General features: G+C 44.1%; 1 protein-coding gene across 1 annotated transcript in view; it reads left to right on the forward strand.

The window, feature by feature from the left end:
• LOC126203093 (protein still life, isoforms C/SIF type 2) overlaps nucleotides 1–24,689 on the forward strand; it is a 582,152-nt gene that overhangs the window by 380,099 nt on the left and 177,364 nt on the right. The window contains exon 3 of the mRNA XM_049937336.1: nucleotides 14,980–15,123. Coding sequence (XP_049793293.1) covers nucleotides 14,980–15,123 — 144 coding nt within the window. The remainder of the gene's footprint in view (nucleotides 1–14,979; nucleotides 15,124–24,689) is intronic.

Consider the following 24,689-nt stretch of genomic DNA (forward strand, 5'->3'; position numbering starts at 1 on the left):
TGCACAATTTCGGCACTAGTACAGTGTATATCCACCTTTCGCAGCAATGCAGGCTGCTATTCTCCCATGGAGACGATCGTAGAGATGCTGGATGTAGTCCTGTGGAGCGGCTTGCCATGTCATTTCCACCTGGCGCCTCAGTTGGACCAGCGTTCGTGCTGGACGTGCAGACCGCGTGAGACGACGCTTCATCCAGTCCCAAACATGCTCAATGGGGGACAGATCCGGAGATCTTGCTGGCCAGGGTAGTTGACTTACACCTTCTAGAGCACGTTGGGTGGCACGGGATACATGCGGACGTGCATTGTCCTGTTGGAACAGCAAGTTCCCTTGCCGGTCTAGGAATGGTAGAACGATGGGTTCGATGACGGTTTGGATGTACCGTGCACTATTCAGTGTCCCCTCGACGATCACCAGTGGTGTACGGCCAGTGTAGGAGATCGCTCCCCACACCATGATGCCGGGTGTTGGCCCTGTGTGCCTCGGTCGTATGCAGTCCTGATTGTGGCGCTCACCTGCACGGCGCCAAACACGCATACGACCATCATTGGCACCAAGGCAGAAGCGACTCTCATCGCTGAAGACGACACGTCTCCATTCGTCCCTCCATTCACGCCTGTCGCGACACCACTGGAGGCGGGCTGCACGATGTTGGGGCGTGAGCGGAAGACGGCCTAACGGTGTGCGGGACCGTAGCCCAGCTTCATGGAGACGGTTGCGAATGGTCCTCGCCGATACCCCAGGAGCAACAGTGTCCCTAATTTGCTGGGAAGTGGCGGTGCGGTCCCCTACGGCACTGCGTAGGATCCTACGGTCTTGGCGTGCATCCGTGCGTCGCTGCGGTCCGGTCCCAGGTCGACGGGCACGTGCACCTTCCGCCGACCACTGGCGACAACATCGATGTACTGTGGAGACCTCACGCCCCCCGTGTTGAGCAATTCGGCGGTACGTCCACCCGGCCTCCCGCATGCCCACTATACGCCCTCACTCAAAGTCCGTCAACTGCACATACGGTTCACGTCCACGCTGTCGCGGCATGCTACCAGTGTTAAAGACTGCGATGGAGCTCCGTATGCCACGGCAAACTGGCTGACACTGACGGCGGCGGTGCACAAATGCTGCGCAGCTAGCGCCGTTTGACGGCCAACACCGCGGTTCCTGGTGTGTCCGCTGTGCCGTGCGTGTGATCATTGCTTGTACAGCCCTCTCGCAGTGTCCGGAGCAAGTATGGTGGGTCTGACACACCGGTGTCAATGTGTTCTTTTTTCCATTTCCAGGAGTGTATATAAGGTGGTTAAAAATGAATGGGACAAAAAGAAAGTATTCCTGTGATTACAGAACGCGGCATGTATAGTACGAGGGTTGTCCAGAAGGTAAGCTCCGTTCGGTCGCGAAATGGACACCTGAGTGAAAACCGGCGAATCTTTGCACAGATTTGTTGGATAGTGTCTCTAGTATGGCCGTCGATCACATCAAGGCGCTCTTTTCAGTTGTGAGCCTACAACAACGATTTCTCCCGCCAAATAGGAGGGCCAGCTGAGAGGCTTCCCCTTAATGAATGCAGCCCACCTAACACAACTACCACACGACCGAGACAGGATTCGAACCTAGCGACCGTAGCGGTCGCTCGGTTCCAGACTGTAGCGCCTAGAACCGCACATCCACTCCGGCCGGCTCATGAAAATTCTCAGCCGTACTCTGCAGGGGCAGTGAAGACGCTCCTGCAGCATTTTCGATCACCTACAACACAGCCCTAATTGGCTCGTCCTGAGTATCATCTCTGTTCACATGAAACACTGGATCCGAAGACAACACTTGGGCGCAGGCTACACGCTACAGATCAGCGTAGAGAATTATCGGAAAGCACAGGCGGCTGCTTTCTATGACGATGGTGTTGGAAATTTGGTATAACGCTCTGACACATGTCTAAGTCGGAGCGGCGACTATGTAGCGGGGTATCTGGAAAATGTAGCTAACTCTTGCAAATAAAATGTTTCTGATTTTCACTGTGGTTTCCATTTAGTGACCGATCGGAACTTACTTTCTGGACAACCCTCGTATATATAAGCTCAGCAGAGGCGACTCGGGCATCATTCTATCGACGATACGGGAAGCAAAAAAAAGTTCAAATGTGTGTGAAATCTTATGGGACTTAACTGCTTAAGTCATCAGTCTCTAAGCTTACACACTACTTAACCTAAATTATCCTAAGGGCAAACACACACACCCATGCCCGAGGGAGGACTCGAACCTCCGCCGGGACCAGCCGCACAGTCCATGACTGCAGCGCCTAAGACCGCTCGGCTAATTCCGCCAGGGGAGCAAATGACAACTTTGACAAAGGGCAAATTGTTACGATGCTGCGCCTGGGAACGAGAATCTTATAAAAGGCGCAACTGGTCGGCTGCTCGCGTGCTAGAGTCGTGTGAATCGATGGAATGTGGTTGAAAGGCCCTGAAACCACGAGTAGGCGACAAGGTGTTGAACGTCCAAGCCTCATCGCAGAACACGAAGATCGGAGGCTTTTCTACTCTGATCTGAACCATTTCTGACGACAAAATATAATTGTAGTGCATGCAAAAGTGTTTCTGAGCCCTCAATTTAGCGCACGTCGCTGAACAAGGGGTCACGCAGCGGACGACTATACATTTTTCCCTTGTTGACCCAATCAAATCGTTTTGTACGAGTGGAGTATGTACTCGACCGTCGAGATTTGACTTTTCATCAGTGGAAATGTCTCATCTGGTGTGATTCATCAAATTTCTAGAGACACCAGGACGACAAATAAGTACAAATAATATAACGTTAACACAAAGCGGTCCCCATCCAACGCAAGTTCATTTTACTCTACTTTGCACAAAAATGCACAGCAGTTTTAAGCTACACATACAGTATACCAAAAAATGCTGTGTTTGGTTTACAAGTACAAATAATTTGATAAAACTAAATAACTTTTTTAAAGATGCTTATGCCGCCAGCTTGCACCATCTAACAATTTCCAGGTCAAGACAGCCTGTATAGGCGTGCAGTGCCCATTATACAGAGACAGCGTATCGAAGTTTTATTGGTGAAAAAATGGCGACTGAAAACATAGTTTGGTGATCTCAGAATCTTGTAATGACCCCATACCCCTTTCCATGTGTTCACTACGTCAGTTCAAACTACATTTGAGCCTCGTTCTGGATATTACGTCCGTAAGTACGGTAACTTTAAACCTCTAAATCACGGTAACGGGTGAGGATGTCGAAAAAAGTTTCGAAGTTCTTCGAGAACTTTGTCACAACAATACATGGTGAAAAAGTTTGACCATTTTCCATGAATAGAAATTATGGAAGTGGCTATACCCGCATTTGGTACTTCTGGTACCCAAAAAGCATAGTTTTTCGGGAGTTCCTCCGTCTATGAATTCTCGTAAATTCTGCTTTTATAAGCCACCGTAGGCCCACTTTAGACCACGCCTAATGCTAAAGAATCAACCTATTTGCTTAATGTACCTGTGCTAGAGAAAATGTGTTACGTTTAAATTTTGACCCTGTTTTGTAGGACAGCTACAGTATGCCTGTTGTTCCGATAAACAAACAAATGGTCGCTAGGCCATGTGTTATCCAAAACATTTAACCCGTTATCTCTTTGATCGAGAGATATGACCGCCTGAAAAATCGCAATTTCGCGCGAGGCTTTTGATATCGTGCACGACAAACGACCGAACAATTCTTCAGAAACATATGATAGCGATGTAAGCTATCAGCCCCCTCTGACATAATTTTAGGCAGGCGACCGTCTTCCGTAATTTTTCTTTTTTTATTACTCTTGTTTCTGTAGCTGTTTCCTGCAGGGCGTTTCCCGTCAACGCAGGCGCTGTGTCCGGTGTAGTAGCGCACGAGGGTCATTCTTAGAGTGAAGAACATTTTGAACTGACGAACCTCGCTTTTCTCTCCCCAAGCCCGTCGCCGTGTCACAGACTTCCTTATCGTCGGCGCCATGATAACGCAAACAGCGAGCAGTAAAAGTCGTATACTGTTTATTTGTGAGATTGTAAAGTGTTCAACGAAATTAACGATCCCGACAAGTGTGAGGTTCATAGCGTAATGCGCTTCCTGAAAGTAATAAAAGACCGCACTATTGAAATTTACAGGCCGCTGACCAAAGTTTTTGAAAAAGTGTTGCATCACGCTTGAGTTCGAAAATGTTGGACCGTTATTATAGGATATGGGTTCCGCCTTTTTGCGAACATACTGCTTTTTCTTTTTGCCCAAATGTTTCAGCACTTGTGTGCCATCATCGGTGGTTTTTTATTGAAAAGCTGTGAAAAGTGAAAATATTTTGGATTATAATTGATTTTACAAAGTGAGGCCTAAAGGAAGTTTTCGTTCGTTTTGCTTCTTACCGTGATACTACGTTATGTGGTTTTGCAGGACTAACTCTATAGTGTCCTGCACTGATATCTGCAAACCAGATGATGTAAATGTAAATTTAATCGGCGATTTAACACACCACTTGAATTTTAAAAACGTGATTTTTGGCGTGTTGAAATGTTCTGCATAGTAACAAATATATACGCAAAACATTTTGACACGTCAAAAATCATGTTTTTAAAAATCAAGGGATGCGTAGCAACAAATGTATGCGCAAAACATTTTGACACGCCAAAAATCATGGGATGTGTTAAATCGCCGATAAAATCTACATTTACATTGTTTGGTTTGCAGATGACAAGCTATCAGTGCAGGACACTGCAGAGTTAGTACTGCGAACCACATAATATGAAATCAAGGTAACAAGTAAAACGAACAAAAACTTTCTTCAGCCCTCACTTTGTTAATAAGTCATATCTTAAAATATTTTCTCTTTTTCACATTTTCTCAATGAACAAAAAATCCACTGATGATAGTACAGAGGTGGTGAACCATGTCTGGGTAAAAGGAAAAGCAGTGTACTTGCAACAAGGCAGAACCCATATCCTACAATTTGACTGCAAATGTGGAAAGAAAGGACGAGAGCTGCAGATCGAAAAGATGAATATCGTGCACCGCTTTTAATAGTGAACGAACGAATATTCACGAAGAAGAACGACCTGGCCGAATTTCAATTTTGACTGAGGAACACAGATCGAGGACTGAGAAAAACAATCAACAGGGTAGGGATTTCATTATTGATGGACTCATCTTGTGCTTTCCTGAAATTTCACGAGCACTCTTTGTCAAACTTCCTGGCAGATTAAAACTGTGTGCCGGACCGATACTCGAACTCGGGACCTTTGCCTTTCGCGGGCAAGTGCTGACCAACTGAGCTACCCAAGCACGACTCACGCCCCGTCTTCACAGCTTTACTTCTGCGAGTACCTCATCTCCTACCTTCCAAACTTTACAGAAGCTCTTCTGCAAACCTTGCAGAGCTAGTACTCCTGAAGGAAAGGATATTGCAGAGACATGGCTTACCGACAGCCTGGGGGATGTTTCCAGAATGAGATTTTCACTCTGCAGCGGAGTGTGCGCTGATATGAAACTTCCTGGCAGATTAAAACCAATCACTCTATAAAGGAGACTGCACACAAAAGTCTAGTGCGACCCATCCTAGAATATTGCTTAACTGTATGGCACCAGCGCCACGTAGGACTAACAGGGGATTTGAACGGATACAAAGAAGAGTAGCCGGTCACAGATTTGAGAGACCCGTCGGAGAAATTTCATGAAAATGTTGAAAGAACTGTGGCAGACGCTAGAAGACCAACTTTAAGTGATAAATCTAGAAACATACCACAAGCCCATGTGTGTCATTCTCGTAGGGATCGCACAGACAAGATTAGATTAATTACAGCACGCACAGAGGCATTTAACGAATCATTCATCCCGCGCTTCATACGTGAATGGAATGGGAATAAGCTCTGTTAACAAGTACAGTGAATCATACCCTCCAATTTGCACTTCATAGTAGTTTGCAAACTATAGATGTAAGTGTAGATGTAAAAAACAAAATTATTCTCTTCAATAAATCTGATCGTGCTTTTCTTGTTTGCTAGCTTTCTGACACAATCTCAAAAAAAAAAAAAATTGGAGAAAATTTGTTTCCATTATTTTCGCTAACTTAAGAAATACATCTGCCAACAAAAAGTTGGCTGTAAGGAGCTCTTCCATGATTCAGTAAGTAACTTTATCATTTGAGATACAAATGTGATGGATGCTAGGCCTATGTGATGTCACCTATATGTCTCTCTGTACATATTGTACATCAATGTCTGAGCTAACAACATTTCAAAGCTGAAGGAATCCTGGGCTATTGTCCAGTATGACTCCGTGAAGCATGCAGGTGTCTATATCTATCACCCTTAGTGCCTGGGAGAGGGTTCGTCGACCGTCAATGTACTTCTCTAGCTTTCCACTCTCAAACAGTACGCGGGGAAAACGAACTCTTAAACCTTTCCGTGAGGTTTCTGATTTAGTTTATTGCGATGCCCATTTGTCGCTATGTAGGTGGTCGTCGACAAAAGGTATTTCCATTCGGAGAAGAAAGATGGAGAAAACGCCTTTGTTTTAATGACTGTCATCACAAGTCGCGTAACATATCAAATGCGCGTAACATATCCGTGACACTCTCCCCTGTACTTCTCAGTAACACAAAACAAGCTGCCCGTCTCTGAACTTTCTCGATGTTCTCCGTCAGTCCCAACTGGCAATGATCCCACAATGCATAGCAGTACTGTAGCAGAGGACCGGCTAGCGTAAGTAGGCAAACTCTTTAGTGGATTTGTTGCATCTTTTAAGTGTTTTACCAATAAAACGCACTCTTTGGTTCGCCTTCCCCGAAACATTATCTACATGAGTGCTCCAATATAAGTTTTTCGCCATTGTAATCCCTAGATGCTTATTTGAATTTACAGCCTTTAGATTGGCGCGAGTACGCTTGTACATACACTACGCTTTCATATTTTTCTCCTAGAGCATAGTTATAACCAAGGTTTTCGGGAGATTTCCATTGGTTGTAAGGCAAATGCTGCAATTGGACATTCTCTACCAAATATTCGAAAACGGGACTTCGTCTGTCCTCCTACAGTCTCTGTGGTACTTGGCTGAAAAATTCCCTGACTGTACCAACTATTGCTTCGGACCGTGTGTTATTAAGTTTTATTCAAATGTGAAACACTACAGTCCATATTAGAATCTTAGATAACGAGTCAAAACAAACTGCAGCATTAACTTAAAAATGAATCGCCGTCACCTAAGCGTAAGCTCACAGTCATTGAAACAAGCACGATTTATCTCTACTGAGACGGAAAAGGAATGGTGAGCTCTTGGCGATATCTTTCATTCGCGAATGGGAGTGACGACTGACACGAAGGGTTTTGGTGTTCCCTTTGGTCGGTACACCTATATTTGGCGCCCTGCCTGGGAGATGTGCGCTGATTTTGGCCGGACAAAAAGGAGGAGAGTCGGGCGTGATGGGGGACCATGAGTGGGGCTAGACGGACGCTGGATCCTGGCCAGCTAGATTGCTCTCGCCGCCGTCCCGGCTCGTTATGTGTGTGGAGGACTCGAAGCGTGCCAAGGCTCGGCACTCTAGCTGCTGGACGCTCCGGCCGAAACTCCAATCTCGAAGGGACAGCCGTCTCTCTGAAGAAACGGCACTTGGAAGTCCCGCCCACTTTCCAGAAGGAAGATTCGGGTTTAACGTGCGTCGACATCGACGTTATTAGAGATGGGGCACAAGCTCGTAATGTTTCAAGGATGGGGACGGAAATCGGCCGTACCCTTTCAGAGCAGCCATTCCGGAATTTGCCTGGAGCTATTTAGGGAAATCATTGTAAACCTAAATTTGGATGACTAGACTCAGATTAGAATGCGAGTCCAGTGGACTAACCACTGCGTCACCTCATTCGATCCCACTTTCTAGTCATAAAACAGCATGGACTTGGATCCGTGTACTGCTATAATGTCGGGTCGTATTTGCCCGCAATATCAAAATATAAGAGTATAAGGCCCATGTTACGGTATGGAAGCAGAGAACAACAGAAACGCTCCTAATGGCCTGGCAGTGATCTTTGATTACTAGAAAACAAGCGCGAAAATCCGTATTTTTTAATTCTAAATACGCGATTTACATGACAGCATTTTTCGTTTATTCTTAATGGCTGGTGTTGTGGACTGGCAAGACAGCCAATCCACAATGGACGGGAGACCGAAAGGCACGCGTTTAGCTCACGCAGGCTGGCGTGAGGTCTGGAACAGGACACGTAATGGAGAATAGCAAATAAGGCACGTAGCTGCTGGAATACTTAACTTTAATCCATAATTGGTGAACATCGGTCTGACGGTACATGCATCACAGGATTAATAGCAAATGATAATGGCGCCTTGCTAGGTCGTAGCAAATGACGTAGCTGAAGGCTATGCTAACTATCGTCTCGGCTAATGAGAGCGTAATTTGTCAGTGAACCATCGCTAGCAAAGTCGGCTGTACAACTGGGGCGAGTGCTAGGAAGGCTCTCTAGACCTGCCGTGTGGCGGCGCTCGGTCTGCAATCACTGATAGTGGCGACACGCGGGTCCGACGTATACTAACGGACCGCGGCCGATTTAAAGGCTACCACCTAGCAAGTGTGGTGTCTGGCGGTGACACAACAGCTGGGCCTAATAGTCTAGTATTAAAGTACACGCCTGGAAACAAAAATGTTTTTGTGACCTAGCAAAGTAATATATTCGAGCAATCTTAATCAAAAACTAACTTCTGTAAACTGGGGTCCACCCTCATTTAAAATTTTGTAAATGACTTCGTGATCGCCTTTTTACTATAAAATTATTTATTTGTAAAACCCAATACTGCAGTTTCGACCATGTGGCCATTATCAAGAGGAAATAATTCCTCCATCATCTGATATGACATGACACAGAAGTCGGTTTCATCCCATTTTGTTCCTGATTACGACTTCTTGAGCGTTCTGAACACTTTCAGTTGCGTTGAAAATATGTTGCTCGTACTTGCCTTATTTTTGCACTCATCCGTAATATCAAGTGGAGTATTCCATATTTGTTTCTGTTCCATACAAAACAGGAGTTAGTCTTTTCGTATCGTGTTCTGTGGACTCCTGTACATTTGTCGCTGCTTGCGAATACATGTGTGAACTGTTCGATTTAAATGTGTTGTAAGTCTAATGCTCCTCTTCTACTTTATTTTAGTTCGCGGTCGTCTTTTGTACTTCCTCGCATTTAATCCATGTTAGCAGCTTTTGACAATACTGATATTCAACTTTATTACGTCTTGTCACGGATTGAGAATATATTTCTGCTTTCAATGACGTTTGTTCATACTACTAATTATTGGCACACCACTCACTTTCGGTTTTTGTTTCTGCACACTACACTTTTCAGTGTTCATTCCATTATCATCAGATGGATTATGGTATTCATAAGTGTTTCAAGAACGTCATCCTTTACCACCAAAAGCTGCTGCTAAAACTGATTTATTGAAAACTAGTTTCTGTCCTTCAGTCATCATGTTCATAAAAGACTAATGCCGCTTGTATAACATGAGTTAGTGCACTGTTTGGCACATTTTTGTGGTTCACGGTGTAATTTATGTTACTATTTGATAAGAGTGAGTAATTTGTGGACTTTGTTTGACGGCACTTTATTTCGCCTACTATAAGTTTGTAAATCGTTTATGAAGTTGATGATGATCCGTGGACCGAAATTGATTCTTCAATAACGAAATTGTAACAATAGCTCTTGGGGGTAAAATACGATATTGTTCAAATACTTTTGCATCGTTGAATTTGTATGTGAGATCTACATGTCTGGTCTGTTATGTAGAAAGCTTGTGGCAAGGAGATTGCGAGACATATTGCACTAGTGGGGAACTTTAGCGTTATTTAAGTACTGAAAGGGTTTATAAACTTTTCTGTTTGTTTTTGGGAGATGTAGTTAATACAAATCTGGGCTAATAAGTATGCTGCATGCTGCGAATTTCATCTGCTGATCACTACACACTTTTCAAGTTACAATATTTGCAAGTGTTGCAGTTCAAAGATGTTTACTGTAACATTGAAAAGTTTTTAGTGAAACACACGTGCATTTCGCCATGGCAGCCTACTAAAAATACAGTGTCCACTCATGTTTATGTGACCATCTGTCAAAAGCTTGAGTAAACAATTTCTGCAGTGCGGAACTCTGCGAGAAGTGCAGCAAGAGAGTCAATTATCTCTGGAAGGTACGGACACGAATGTGGTACCATGCCGTGGCCATCTGCGTTAGGTGTCGCTGTTGAGGATCCATACAGCGAACAGCCCATCCGAGGTAGTGCCACAGATTCTCGATTGGGTTTGAATTCGAGGAATCTGGTGGCCAGGGCAATACGGTAAACTCATTCAGCCGCTCGACCATGAAATAAAAGTTTTCTCACCTCCCACCTATCATAGTACTGCAGTGGATCCTGATGCAGTTTGGAATTCCTGTGTGATGGTCTGGATAGATGTCTGCCTATTACACATTACTACGCTCTTCAGCTGTCGGCAGTCTCTGTCAGTCAACAGACGAGGTCGGCCTGTACGCTTTTGTGCTATGCGTGTCCCTTCACGTTTCAACTTCATCATCACATCGGCAACAATGAGCATAGGGATGTTCAGGAGTGTGGAAATATCGCGTACACACGTACGACACAAGTGACACCCACGTTCGAAGTTCGTGAGTTCCGCGGAGCACCCCATTTTGCTCTCTCACGATGTCTAATGACTACTCAGGTCGCTGGAGTACCTGGCAGTAGGTGGCAGCACAATACACCTAATATGAAAAGTGTATGTTTTGGAGGTGTCCGGATACTTTTTCAAAATTTGGGAATTTGTGGTAAGGTCCTAAGGGACCACACTGCTAAGGTCATCGGTCCCTAGGCTTATACACTACTTAATCTAACTTAAACTAACTTACACTAAGGACAACACACACACCGACGCCGAGGGAGGACTCCAACCTCCGACGGGGGAAGCCGCGCGAACCGAAGCAAGGCGCCTCAGACCACACGGCTACCCCATGCGGCTGTACTTTTGATCACATAGTATCAGTTTAATAAGTCACAGCTGCAAAATACTAACACGAATTCTTTACAGACGAGTGGAAAAACTGGTAGAAGCCGACACCGGGGTAGATCAGTTTGGATTCCGTAGAAATATTGGAACACTTGAGGCAATACTGACCTTACGACTTATCTTAGAAGAAACATTAAGGAAAGACAAACCTACGTTTCTAGCATTTGTAGACTTAGAGAAAGCTTTTGACAATGTTGAATGGAATACTCTCTTTCAAATTCTGAAGGTGGCAGGGGTAAAATACAGGGAGGAAAAGGCTGTTTACAATTTGTACAGAAACCAGATGGCAGTTATAAGTGTCGAGGGACATGAAAGGGAAGCAGTGGTTGGGAAGGGAGTGAGCAGGGTTGTAGCCTTTCCCCCGATGTTATTCATTCTGTATATTGAGCAAGCAGTGAAGGAAACAAAAGAAAAATTCGGAGTAGGTATTAAAATCCATGGAGAAGAAATAAAAAGTTCGAGGTTCGCGGATGACATTGTAATTCTGTCAGAGACAGCAAAGGACTTGGAAGAGCAGTTGAACGGAATGGACAGTGTCTTGAAAGGAGGGTATAAGATGAACATCAACAAAAGCAAAACGAGGATAATGGAATGTAGTCGAATGAAGTTGGGTGATGCTGAGGGAATTAGATAAGGAAATGAGACACTTAAAGTAGTAAAGGAGTTTTGCTATTTGGGGAGCAAAATAACTGATGATGGTCGAAGTAGAGAAGATATAAAATGTAGACTGGCAATGGCAAGCAAAGCGTTTCTGAAGAAGAGAAATTTGTTAACATCGAGTACAGATTTAAGTGTCAGGAAGTCGTTTCTGAAAGTATTTGTATGGAGTGTAGCCATGTATGGAAGTGAAACATGGACGATAAATAGTTTGGACATGAAGAGAATAGAAGCTTTCGAAATTTGGTGCTACAGAAGAATGCTGAAGATTAGATGGGTAGATCACATAACTAATGAGGAGGCATTGAATAGAATTGGGGAAAAGAGGAGTTTGTGGCACAACTTGACGAGAAGAAGAGACCGGTTGGTAGGACATGTTCTGAGGCATCAAAGGATCACAAATTTAGCATTGGAGGGCAACGTGGAGGGTAAAAATCGTAGAGGGAGACCAAGAGATGAATACACTAAGCAGATTCAGAAGGATGTAGGTTGCAGTAGGTACTAGGAGATGAAGAAACTTGCACAGGATAGGGTAGCATGGAGAGCTGCATCAAACCAGTCTCAGGACTGAAGACCACAACAACAACAGTGTATGATCTGTCGTACACCACCACTGCTCCGCGCCAGTTTTTAGTAGCGCCATTTTGCGTTGCACTGTATACTTAAACGACGGCGGCGCGCGAATAATTTACAAATTTCGCTGGTTCGGGAATGCTTCTGCTCTTGACCCGAAAGCCATTGATTATATACTTTTGGACGTCAGGTAAATCACTCAATTTATGCATTTCGACAACGACTGCATTGTTTCCCGCGGTCTCTGCCCCCACCCCCTTTCCCCGACAGGCTTTATACACCCTCCACTGCTAGTGCTGCCAACTCCCATCTGTGAGCGGTTATTGCGCGTAGAGGTCCTACATAGGCGGTCGTCACATTAATGTGATTGGACAGCGTATATTCCCCCAGATATGCTCCAGGTACAGCTTCCACATACAACAGAAAAGTGTACAAACCCGATCAGTTCTTTAAATTACGCTTGCGTTTCCCCTTGAATGCAAGATGACATACTGTCTCACTGCCACAGCGATGTCCGCTAAAGAAAAATTTCATCTAAGTGCGCTAATACACCTGAAGATCACTGCATAACTATTGAAACGCGTAGTGGAGTTAAAATGTAAATAAAAATGCCTGAAGAAATCTACTAATATAATCAGGTGCTACCCTTACTGAGCATTATGGACGATGTATTTGTTGTGCACAATCTTGCTAAACTGAACAAACAACATCAATCTACACTCACAACTGACAGTGTTCCAGCAGTCAAATATGTAAAAATGCCATATCTTGGAATAGCATCTGACAATTTAGGAAGACTATTCAAAAACACAGAAGTAAAAATCAGCTTCAGCACCAACAACTTAAGTAGGAAGCTTATTCACAATATAAAACCACCAGATACAAGTCTTGGGGCATCTGGCATTTACAAAATTACCTGCAGCCAATGTAATAAATATTATAACGGCCAAACAGGCAGAAATTTCAGAACCAGATTCAAAGAACATTTAGACTGCTACAGACTTGATAAATGTAACAAATCAGCAGTAGCAACTCTCATTAAAGACACAGGCCACCCTTCGAAAATCGAAGACAACCTCGAAATTTTACACAAAATAGGAAAAAATAAAAGAAAGGATATCATGGAAGAAATGGAAATTTTCATACATAACCCAAAGCATGGAGATAACATTCTTAATGAAATAACTGAATTCAAAAACCCAAAATTCATCAACAGTCTTAAGCCAGTTGTAACTAAATATATTCAAGATATGTCAATCTAAATAATTGACTACAAATCTGTCAGTACCAAGAATATCGATACAAAAAACTGGATAATCGATACAGACTCAAATGCTACAGTCCGCCATCTTGTGTGTATAACATCGAAGCAATTTGTGCAGTGAATTACATTGGCAATCAGTGACATAAAATATAAAGTGCAATAGTGTAATGTCAATCAACAGCTCCGCCATTACACCAGTGATGTAGGTGAAGCAGCAAGATGATGAAATTGTAAGTGATCAACTGTCATATAAAAGCCTTTCACACTATTTTCGTAACATAACTGATGCAAATCTATCTGGATCCTATACAGGCAGTGATATACATAGTCAACCACAAGCAAGAAAACCAGCAGAAGACATCACTGATTTCGATTTCTAGCCATACACTGCCCCCCTCCTGCCCCCAAATGCCATGCTAGCAGCTAAAGTAAAAAACAATGGACATAGAGTTCTAGATTAATCTAGTTTAAGACTATGTATTTTTAAGTATCATTTCTCTACGTGTATGTATGTATGTATGTATCTATAAACACCTGAAGATGAACAGAACATGTTCGAAACGCGTTTCATTATGTTAGATTAAGCATAAAATAAAAAGTGACTGGTAGCAGAAACTTGAAATAAATCATTAAAGTCTTAAGCTAGTTCTAACTCAATAGACTGAAGATGTGTCAATGTAAATAATTGACTACATATGTCAGTACCAAGAATATCGATACAAAACCTCGATAATCGATACAGACCCACATGCTACAGACCGCCATCTTGTGTTGTGTGCGAAACGTTTACATGTATGTCCAAGCAATTTCTGCTGTGAATTACGTTGGCAATCAGTGATAAAATACAATGTGCAATAGTGTAATGCTAATCAATAGCTCCGCCATTACACCAGAGATGCAAGTGAAGCAGCAACATGATGAAATCGTAAGTGATCACCTGTCATATAAAAGCCGTTCACACTATTTTCGTAACACATAACTGATGCAAATCTATCTGCATTTGTACAAGCTGTGATATCATATATAGTCAACCAAAAGGAAGAACACCAGCAGAATCTAGCCATCCTCGGCCCCCTTCCTCCCCCCCCCCCAAATGCTACACCAACCGCTACAGTAACAAACAATGGGCGAAGAGTTCTAGATTAATCTAGTTTAAGACTGTTTATTTTTGAATAACATTTCCCTGTATGTATAAACGCCTGAAGATGAACAGAGTATGTTCGAAACGCGTTGTATTATGTTAGGTTAAACATAAAATAAAAAAGTGTCTGGTAGCAGAAATTAGAAATAAATAATTGCTAGACTAGACTTCCATTCCATGCGTTGCCTTGCTGTCCAAATGTGTATCGTGTAACGTGGAAGCGACTGAGCTTATTCGGAGTCGCCTGAGCGAGTGCTTTGTCCTCGTGTTGCAGGCGCCGTGCCAGGTGGAGCTGGAGAACTGGGTGAACAGCATTCACTCTGCGTGCGCCGCCGCCTTCGCCCGGCACCGCGGCAAGACGGGCACGCTGCACCTGCTGCAGGAAGAGATCTTCCGCCTTGAGAAGGCCATCGAGTCGGTAAGCTTCACCACACTGTACTGCTGTCCGACAGCTCACTACACAGCCAGTGTAGGCTTTCACGGCCAATGTTTACTACATTTATAACTCCTGGACTGAGAGGCTGTAGTTGAACTGTAAAACTGCTAGCTGGCGTTTCGTCTCTCACTGCGGGAGACATCTTCGAGGAAAACGACGCATACTCATTGCCGCTTTAACTGCGAAGACATCTCCCGCAGCCAATAGCTTGATACAGGGTGATTCATGATTCCAGGCTTCTAGTGGTTATGGAGGGGACTTAGTAGATGAAGTTTTGACAAGGAACCCATGTCCGCAAGTGTATCGTTTGGGAGTGAAATAAGTTTGAAGACTGAAACACTTTCAGAAGTTAAGAAGACCCCGCCGTCAGTCCCTGCTGTAATTATGACATCACACACTATTTTCGTTCGATTACAACAGCTGCGAAAAATTAGTAGGTCCGAAACTGGGGGGGAGGGGGGGGGGGTTAACTGTGGTGGCCCACAGACGCGCTGCACTCTCGACTCTGAAGAGGACGTCCTTCGTCCCTTAGAAGAGAACCCGAGGACAAGAATTCAAAATATTGCCCATGCCATCCGTTCCCTCGTCCCACAGGTCGGAGCTCATTGTCTCCGCTGTGTGCGTATCGTGAAGCGGGAGATTTGAAAGTGGTCTGATATTCAGATTTCCGGACATGTGTTCCTTATCAAAACTTAATCTCCTTAGTCCCCTCTACAATCCTCAGAAGCCTGTAATAGGAAGTTTGAATCATCCTGCACTTCGGCCACGGCCTCTCATCCCGGAAATCTAAGCTAAAGCTACTTACTGACTCAACAGACTCCACTAAGCAACGCCGCTCACTGTAGAAGCACCCATTGCGTTTTTCAGTGTTAACGAATTAAATGTGGTATTTAAAAAACTATTCCTTCAGCAAAACACAGTGTATTCTTTCTTTTTATAATCTACCCACACACGGTTCCACACTTCCTCGTTTTATTTCTGTGGATATATTACACATTTTTAGGTTGGTTTTCTATTTTAGGCCTAATATTATCTGCATCTACACTCCTGAAAATTGAAATAAGAACACCGTGAATTCATTGTCCCAGGAAGGGGAAACTTTATTGACACATTCCTGGGGTCAGTGCATTCGTTCACGTTACACAAGTCCCGTCCCAGGCTTCATCGTGTAGTGTGGAGGTGATTCGCGGTCACATTCGGTGCTTGCACAGGATAAAGTAACCACTTCCCGCTGCACTGTACAGGTTGCTATCCCCGTGCCACTGGCATTTCTTCGACAGGAAGGAATTTTTTTTTCTTTTTGGCAGAACAATACACGTCCACATACGGCTGCTGCTATGCAACGTGCTCTTCGTGGTGTACAATACCTATCCTGGCCAGCGAGATCACCATATCTATCGCCGATGGAACACGTATGGGACCTAGTGAAGAGAGAAATTACTCGTTCTCCAGGCCCGCAAGAACCACTGGCGCCTTGAAACGAAAGGCGCAGTGTACTTGGACCGTCTATCGCCGGATGCTATTCGACCCCTTTATGTTCCGTTTCGTTGTGCAGTGCCGCTAGAGACGGGGTGGGGGGTGGGGGGTAGGGTCGGTGGCGGGGGAGGGAGGTTTACATTGTGCAGTGCTTGGATATCCTTCACTGTGACATGTGGATTTCGTTTGGTCTGAATTTGTTATCATATACTGCTACAATGATGTGCTACCTGTCACCTCACTTGTCAAAGATATGGCCTTATCCTTGAGGGTGTTGGTTTTATTCCGGCAGTCTATTTCGATGGACCCTCTCCGAAACACGTATTAGTCGCAGATCAGTGATGTACACTCCTGGAAATGGAAAAAAGAACACATTGACACCGCTGTGTCAGACCCACCATACTTGCTCCGGACACTGCGAGAGGGCTGTACAAGCAATGATCACACGCACGGCACAGCGGACACACCAGGAACCGCGGTGTTGGCCGTCGAATGGCGCTAGCTGCGCAGCATTTGTGCACCGCCGCCGTCAGTGTCAGCCAGTTTGCCGTGGCATACGGAGCTCCATCGCAGTCTTTAACACTGGTAGCATGCCGCAACAGCGTGGACGTGAACCGTATGTGCAGTTGACGGACTTTGAGCGAGGGCGTATAGTGGGCATGCGGGAGGCCGGGTGGACGTACCGCCGAATTGCTCAACACGTGGGGCGTGAGGTCTCCACAGTACATCGATGTTGTCGCCAGTGGTCGGCGGAAGGTGCACGTGCCCGTCGACCTGGGACCGGACCGCAGCGACGCACGGATGCACGCCAAGACCGTAGGATCCTACGCAGTGCCGTAGGGGACCGCACCGCCACTTCCCAGCAAATTAGGGACACTGTTGCTCCTGGGGTATCGGCGAGGACCATTCGCAACCGTCCCCATGAAGCTGGGCTACGGTCCCGCACACCGTTAGGCCGTCTTCCGCTCACGCCCCAACATCGTGCAGCCCGCCTCCAGTGGTGTCGCGACAGGCGTGAATGGAGGGACGAATGGAGACGTGTCGTCTTCAGCGATGAGAGTCGCTTCTGCCTTGGTGCCAATGATGGTCGTATGCGTGTTTGGCGCCGTGCAGGTGAGCGCCACAATCAGGACTGCATACGACCGAGGCACACAGGGCCAACACCCGGCATCATGGTGTGGGGAGCGATCTCCTACACTGGCCGTACACCACTGGTGATCGTCGAGGGGACACTGAATAGTGCACGGTACATCCAAACCGTCATCGAACCCATCGTTCTACCATTCCTAGACCGGCAAGGGAACTTGCTGTTCCAACAGGACAATGCACGTCCGCATGTATCCCGTGCCACCCAACGTGCTCTAGAAGGTGTAAGTCAACTACCCTGGCCAGCAAGATCTCCGGATCTGTCCCCCATTGAGCATGTTTGGGACTGGATGAAGCGTCGTCTCACGCGGTCTGCACGTCCAGCACGAACGCTGGTCCAACTGAGGCGCCAGGTGGAAATGGCATGGCAAGCCGTTCCACAGGACTACATCCAGCATCTCTACGATCATCTCCATGGGAGAATAGCAGCCTGCATTGCTGCGAAAGGTGGATATACACTGTACTAGTGCCGACATTGTGCATGCTCTGTTGCCTGTGTCTATGTGCCTGTGGTTCTGTCAGTGTGATCATGTGATGTATCTGACCCCAGGAATGTGTCAATAAAGTTTCCCCTTCCTGGGACAATGAATTCACGGTGTTCTTATTTCAATTTCCAGGAGTGTATTTCTCTGCCGTTCCACTCTCAAACATCATGTGAGACAGACGAACATCAAAATCTTTCCTTGCGAGTTCCAGTTTTTACTGCGACGACCATTTCTCCCTATGTGTGTTTGGAAACCAACAAAATATTTTAGACAATGAAGCTGATGATAGAAATTTGGTGAAAAGATCTCGCTGCAACGAAAATTCCTTGTTACAGTGATTTGGACCCCAACTCGCATATCATGTTGCTTAAATCCTCTTCCCTATTTTGCGAAAGTATAAAGCGAACTGTCCTGATTTGAACTTTTTCGATGTCTTCCGTAAGTTCTGTCTTGTAACGAACCCACACCGCACAGCAGTAGTCTAGCGGAGGCGGACAGGCGTAGTGTAGGCAGTCTTTTTCGTAGATTTTTTGCTCCCTCTAAGTGTTCTGTGAATAAAACGCTTTCTTTTGTTTGCCTTCACCACAACATTTTCAGTGTGTTGGTTCCAAATTAAGCTGTTCGTCATTGCAATACCTACGTATTTATTTGAATCGACACCATCCAAATTATGTTAGTTATCGTGTATCGGTAATGTAACGGAATGTAACTTGGACCTGGCAAACGGGCTACCTGACGGGAGGCCCTAGCCGCACGACATTTACATTTTACCTCAAAGTTCATAACCATCTAGTAACGCTAAATGAAATACTAAAGTACCTCTGTCTGAAACTAAACTGTACTCCCCCGTCTACTTACCACACAAAAAAGAAAGACCATAGTAAACTAAAACTATTTACAGGCCTTACATAGTGACTGACTCCCCCTAATATTCTCCATGCCTACAAGACCCTCATTTGTCCCATACTTACCTATACCAAAGGTGCATGGACCTACTACCCTCCCACCCCCCACCCCCCCTAAATTTGATCACTCCCTCCGTACTCTCGACCGCCATTTACTTAGCTTTGCCTTCCACGTCATTCTAACTTCCCCTACCCGTCTATTCTACGAGTCAATCCAATTGCCACACTTCCTCCAATATAACACCTGCGCCAATCCGACATCACCCTATAGTCACCCCCATCAGTGAGAAGCATGTCCTGTGCAATTAACGCTTCCCACTTTTCCTCCATTTCCGTGCACTTTATATCCTTTCCCAATGGAATTTCGATCGCCTCCCCTCCCCAAACCGGAAAGTCATCTCTGTGATCTGCCTTCCTTATAACCATAACCTAACCTACTCATTCCACTACAGATGAAGGCTCGGACCCACCCAATCCTTACCCAGTTAGCATCCCAGTCCTGTCCTAACACCTGCATCCCAACTATCAGCTGTTTCCCACAAAGGCAGCCGTCATCATTTTCTGCTCAACATCCTCCACAATAACTACCATATCTCACTACCCCTCACAGTAAGTAGGACATAAGCGAACAAGAGGACTTCAATACGTAAGTTACACATTATTATGGAAGGCTATGTAACTTGTACTGAATGCTGCATTACAGAGATGTATAGCATGACTTCCCAGCATAGTCATAAAGTTTCTGTAGATAACATTCAGAGCGTTCTTCTAATCGTTCAATTCCTAGACCACATAAATCCGCTCCTTGGTCCCGGAGCCATTCGAGAACTGGCATGTGAACTTCCTCCGTCGGAAAATCAGCAGTTGATGAGAATCTGTTCCTCGACCGCCAGGACCATTTCGTCTGTGGTCGATGACGACCTTCCTCCCAGATCAACATCAGCCATGTCTGTACGACTTTGGTCAAATTATTGGCACCATTTCGCTACGGTTGGAGGCGGCATTGGATATAGTCTCTATATAGCCAGAATTTCAGGTTGATGTTTTTCCCACAATAATCGTACTGTCCCACGTACTTTAACTTTGGAGCACGAGTTGTCCGTTTCTATTGTAACCTGTGATGCACCTGTTATCCGTACCGCAGCAGAATTGTCTCTTCAGGAAACCCGGAACCTGCACTCTCTTCTGACAATACGCCACTCTTGTTGCGCAATCGTCTTAGCATTGAACGACATGTGTAACTTACTTTTGAAAATCCATGCGTACATTATATCACCATCATCCTTTTCAAAAACATCATCATCTGTATTTTAGCCTCACAGTTTTCTTTAAAATCTGAAAGCTAATAACTCGAGAGTCATCAACGATGATTCTGCCCCCCCCCCCTCTCGCCCTCAATCAATCATTGAGATAGAATGTAAATCACATTTAAATAAAAACAAAAACATGACTCTTTGTCGTAAGTTTGTTTTTTACCAACCGAACACTTGTGGCTGCACAGTTTGGTGACCTACACTAAGGAACGTCAGCTTACGATTTAAAATGCCATAAAAGCCTCAGCTGACCAAAATAATTACAGTCACAAAACGGACAACTATAGATTCAGGAGTTTTGTACGTCTGTATGAAAAAAATTCATTTCTCTTCTGTGACAATCTCTTAATCTCAGAGTGGCACTTAACGCCCAATGCCCTCTGTTATTTGTTGTGCACGTGACTGGCAAAGTGTCAAAGCATTGTATACAATGCATAGGCTAGATACAGTGTGTCTCAGGAGGAATGGGCCATATTCATAGATGTGACAGGAGCGATCATTCGAAGCGAAAATATCAAGTAAACATGGGTCTAAAATGCTTACATTAAGAACTATGAGCACTTCTTTGTCTTCGATATTGTGAAACAAATCTCTTCTACCGCAAACTCGTTTTTCCCACACTTTGAGAAGTGTAGTATGACCCAAAATAAGGTTGGTTGGTTGGTTTGGGGAAGGAGACCAGACAGCGTGGTCATCGGTCTCATCGGATTAGGGAAGGATGGGGAAGGAAGTCGGCCGTGCCCTTTCAGAGGAACCATCCCGGCATTTACCTGGAGTGATTTAGGGAAATCACGGAAAACCTAAATCTGGATGGCCGGACGCGGGATTGAACCGTCGTCCTTCCGAATGCGAGTCCAGTGTCTAACCACTGCGCCACCTCGCTCGGAAAATAAGGAAAAAATGTCCAGTAAACATGAGCTCTATGGTTCATACCTTAAGAACTATGACCAGTTGCCAGTCCTCGCTACTGTAAAACGCATCTCTTCTACTGAACATGTTCTCACAGCTCGTAAGGGATGCATTTAGTGCCCATGTTTACTAGTCCTCTTCGGTTCGTATGATCGTTTCTGTCACATCCCTGAATACTGACCGTTCGTCCCGGGATACACCGTATAGAATGACTAGTATTTTTGGCTAAATGTTTAATTTAAGTTTCATTTAATATTTTTCCTAGGGAAGGTATAGAATGCCTAGATATCTTATAAAATGCGAAATGAACACAGGCAAAGTATAAAATTACAGTAGAATAACGTGCTCAAACTAGAAATTTATATATTTAATGGTTCAAATGGCTCTGAGCACTATGGGACTTAAATGCTGAGGTCATCAGTCCCTTAGAACTTAGAACTACTTAAACCTCAGTAACCTAAGGACATCACACACATCCATGCCCGAGGCAGGATTAGAACCTGCCACCGTAGCGGTAGCGCGGTTCCAGACTGTAGCACCTAGAACCGCTCGGCCACTCCGCCGGCGCCATCTTTAATGGCAGTTACATTAAAACATTAAAATTATGACATTTGTTTATATCTGAAAATTAGCTTATAACACTCTCGTCCGCTACAGCTACACCATAATCTCGAAGCTGGAGGCAGGTTGTGAAATAAAACAATCTTATTAAAGCAATTATGGTATAACGCAACAGAACAGTGTTATCCTCTGAGAGGAATCTTCCTAGGTTGACCGTGTTGTACCTAACGGAAATGGCTTATCGGAAATGAAAGTCAGGATTACGTAAATATTCGAACAGTAACAAACAATATGTTTGCCTAACTATACTGTTTAAAGAATAAGGAAAACGGTCGCCAGCCTAATTGGGCAAGAGAAAGATTAACGTTCTCGTTTAAGAAAGTAGGTATGAGTAACTTTAACGGATAAACACCAACTATACTTGGCCACACGCGAGTGCAATGAACTCTGACACATACATACCGTATGTCTACGGTAAGGTTGAAGCTAGCAGCTAGAGCAGCACAAACTATTTGCAAAAAAATATAACAAATACCGAAACACACTATTACTTTCAGAGCTTGTTAAAACTAGATTGATCTTTATAACATTACTATTAACATTCACTGCAGGATCAGAAATTGGACATAAGTTAAGTCTCTCTCAGTTAAATACTTTACTATTTGAAATGGAAGTTAATTGGAATCCACTAACAGGTTGCTTCTCACTATCTTTTGAATAAAGAAATTATGGTTTTCGTAAGTAGTGGTCTTCCCATTACTTAATACCTAGTATTAGCATAATAGACAAACTGTGGATCCTGTTATACTATTAATATATATTAATATAATACACTATTAATATATATATTAATATAATACACAAGAGAGACAAACACTTAACAATCATGAACATATAATTTTCTACTATTGCAGTTTTCCACTTTTACTACAGTGAAACACAATGTTGACAAAATTGCAAGAAACTGACTCACCTTTTAAAATTTACTACAGGTAGCACTATGATCATTAACTAAGCAAAACTTTATAAGCCTCAATTTTAAGAACTCTAATTTATAAAAGGAACAGCAAATTTTACTTTCAAGTAAATGATTAAATAGGTGACTTTGAAACTTCACAAAACTGCATTTACTGCCTCCCACAATTTCACTAAATCCACAGTAAATGTGAATATTCCCTTCTCATCAAAGATCAAATAACATTATGTAATTAACTGTCTAACTTCGAGGCTTTCATTTTTTCCACAAAATAGGACACTCGGTAATCATAATTCAAATGGAGAGGAACCTGAGAGGTGTTGTGATAGGAAAAAATCAAGGTAGGTACATAAATTCAGTTATTAGTTACCTTATATTTGTGCACACTAATTCGCCCAATAAGCTGATCCTTCACTGTACGTTATTATAGTACTCCTTTACAGTGATTGCGCAATGTGGTGGCAACCGCATGTTGGTAGGCGGATTTGCAGACAGAATTGCTGGACTTTGGCCCTTCTTGATGGCGATGATGAATACCAATTTCAGTATCGTTCCAGCTATTTATCCATCCATCCGAGGCATTGGAAAGTAGCAGAAAAAGCCTCTCTCGGAACCAGCACAATATGCAACGTTTACATGGCAGTGCACAGTTTGGTAGCTCGTCCCCGACTGACTCTTGTTCCACCTTTTCTATCTACGCCAACCACAATTTGCGCGCGCTACATTAACCAAAACGGCCTTGCTGTGCTGGTACTGCGAACGGCTGAAAGCAAGGGGAAACTACAGCCGTAATTTTTCCCGAGGACATGTAGCTTTACTGTATGATTAAATGATGATGGCGTCCTCTTGGGTAAAATATTCCGGAGGTAAAATAGTCCCCCATTCGGATCTCCGGACGGGGCTACTCAAGAGGACGTCGTTATCAGGAGAAAGAAAACTGGCATTCTACGGATCGGAGCGTGGAATGTCAGATCCCTTAATCGGGCAGGTAGGTTAGAAAATTTAAAAAGGGAAATGGATAGGTTAAAGTTAGATATAGTGGGAATTAGTGAAGTTCGGTGGCAGGAGGAACAAGACTTTTGGTCAGGTGATTACAGGGTTATAAATACAAAATCAAATAGGGGTAATGCAGGAGTAGGTTTAATAATGAATAAAAAAATAGGAGTGCGGATTAGCTAGTACAAATAGCATAGTGAACGCATTATTGTGGCCAAGATAGACACAAAGCCCATGCCTACTACAGTAGTACAAGTTTATATGCCAACTAGCTCTGCAGATGATGAAGAAATTGATGAAATGTATGACGAGATAAAGGAAATTATTCAGGTAGTGAAGGGAGACGAAAATTTAATAGTTATGTGTGACTGGAATTCGAGTGTAGGAAAAGGGAGAGAAGGAAACATAGTAGGTGAATATGGATTGGGGGGAAGAAATGAAAGAGGAAGCCGCCTTGTAGAATTTTGCACAGAGCATAACTTAATCATAGCTAACACTTGGTTCAAGAATCATAAAAGAAGGTTGTATACCTGGAAGAATCCTGGAGATACCAAAAGGTATCAGATAGATTATATAATGGTAAGACAGAGATTTAGGAACCAAGTTTTAAATTGTAAGACATTTCCAGGGGCAGATGTGTATTCTGACCACAATCTATTGGTTATGAACTGCAGACTGAAACTGAAGACAACTGCAAAAAGGTGGGAATTTAAGGAGATGGGACCTGGATAAACTGAAAGAACCAGAGGTTGTAGAGAGTTTCAGGGAGAGCATAAGGGAA

The sequence above is a fragment of the Schistocerca nitens genome, chromosome 9, assembly GCF_023898315.1.
Source record: "Schistocerca nitens isolate TAMUIC-IGC-003100 chromosome 9, iqSchNite1.1, whole genome shotgun sequence".
NCBI lineage: Eukaryota > Metazoa > Arthropoda > Insecta > Orthoptera > Acrididae > Schistocerca > Schistocerca nitens.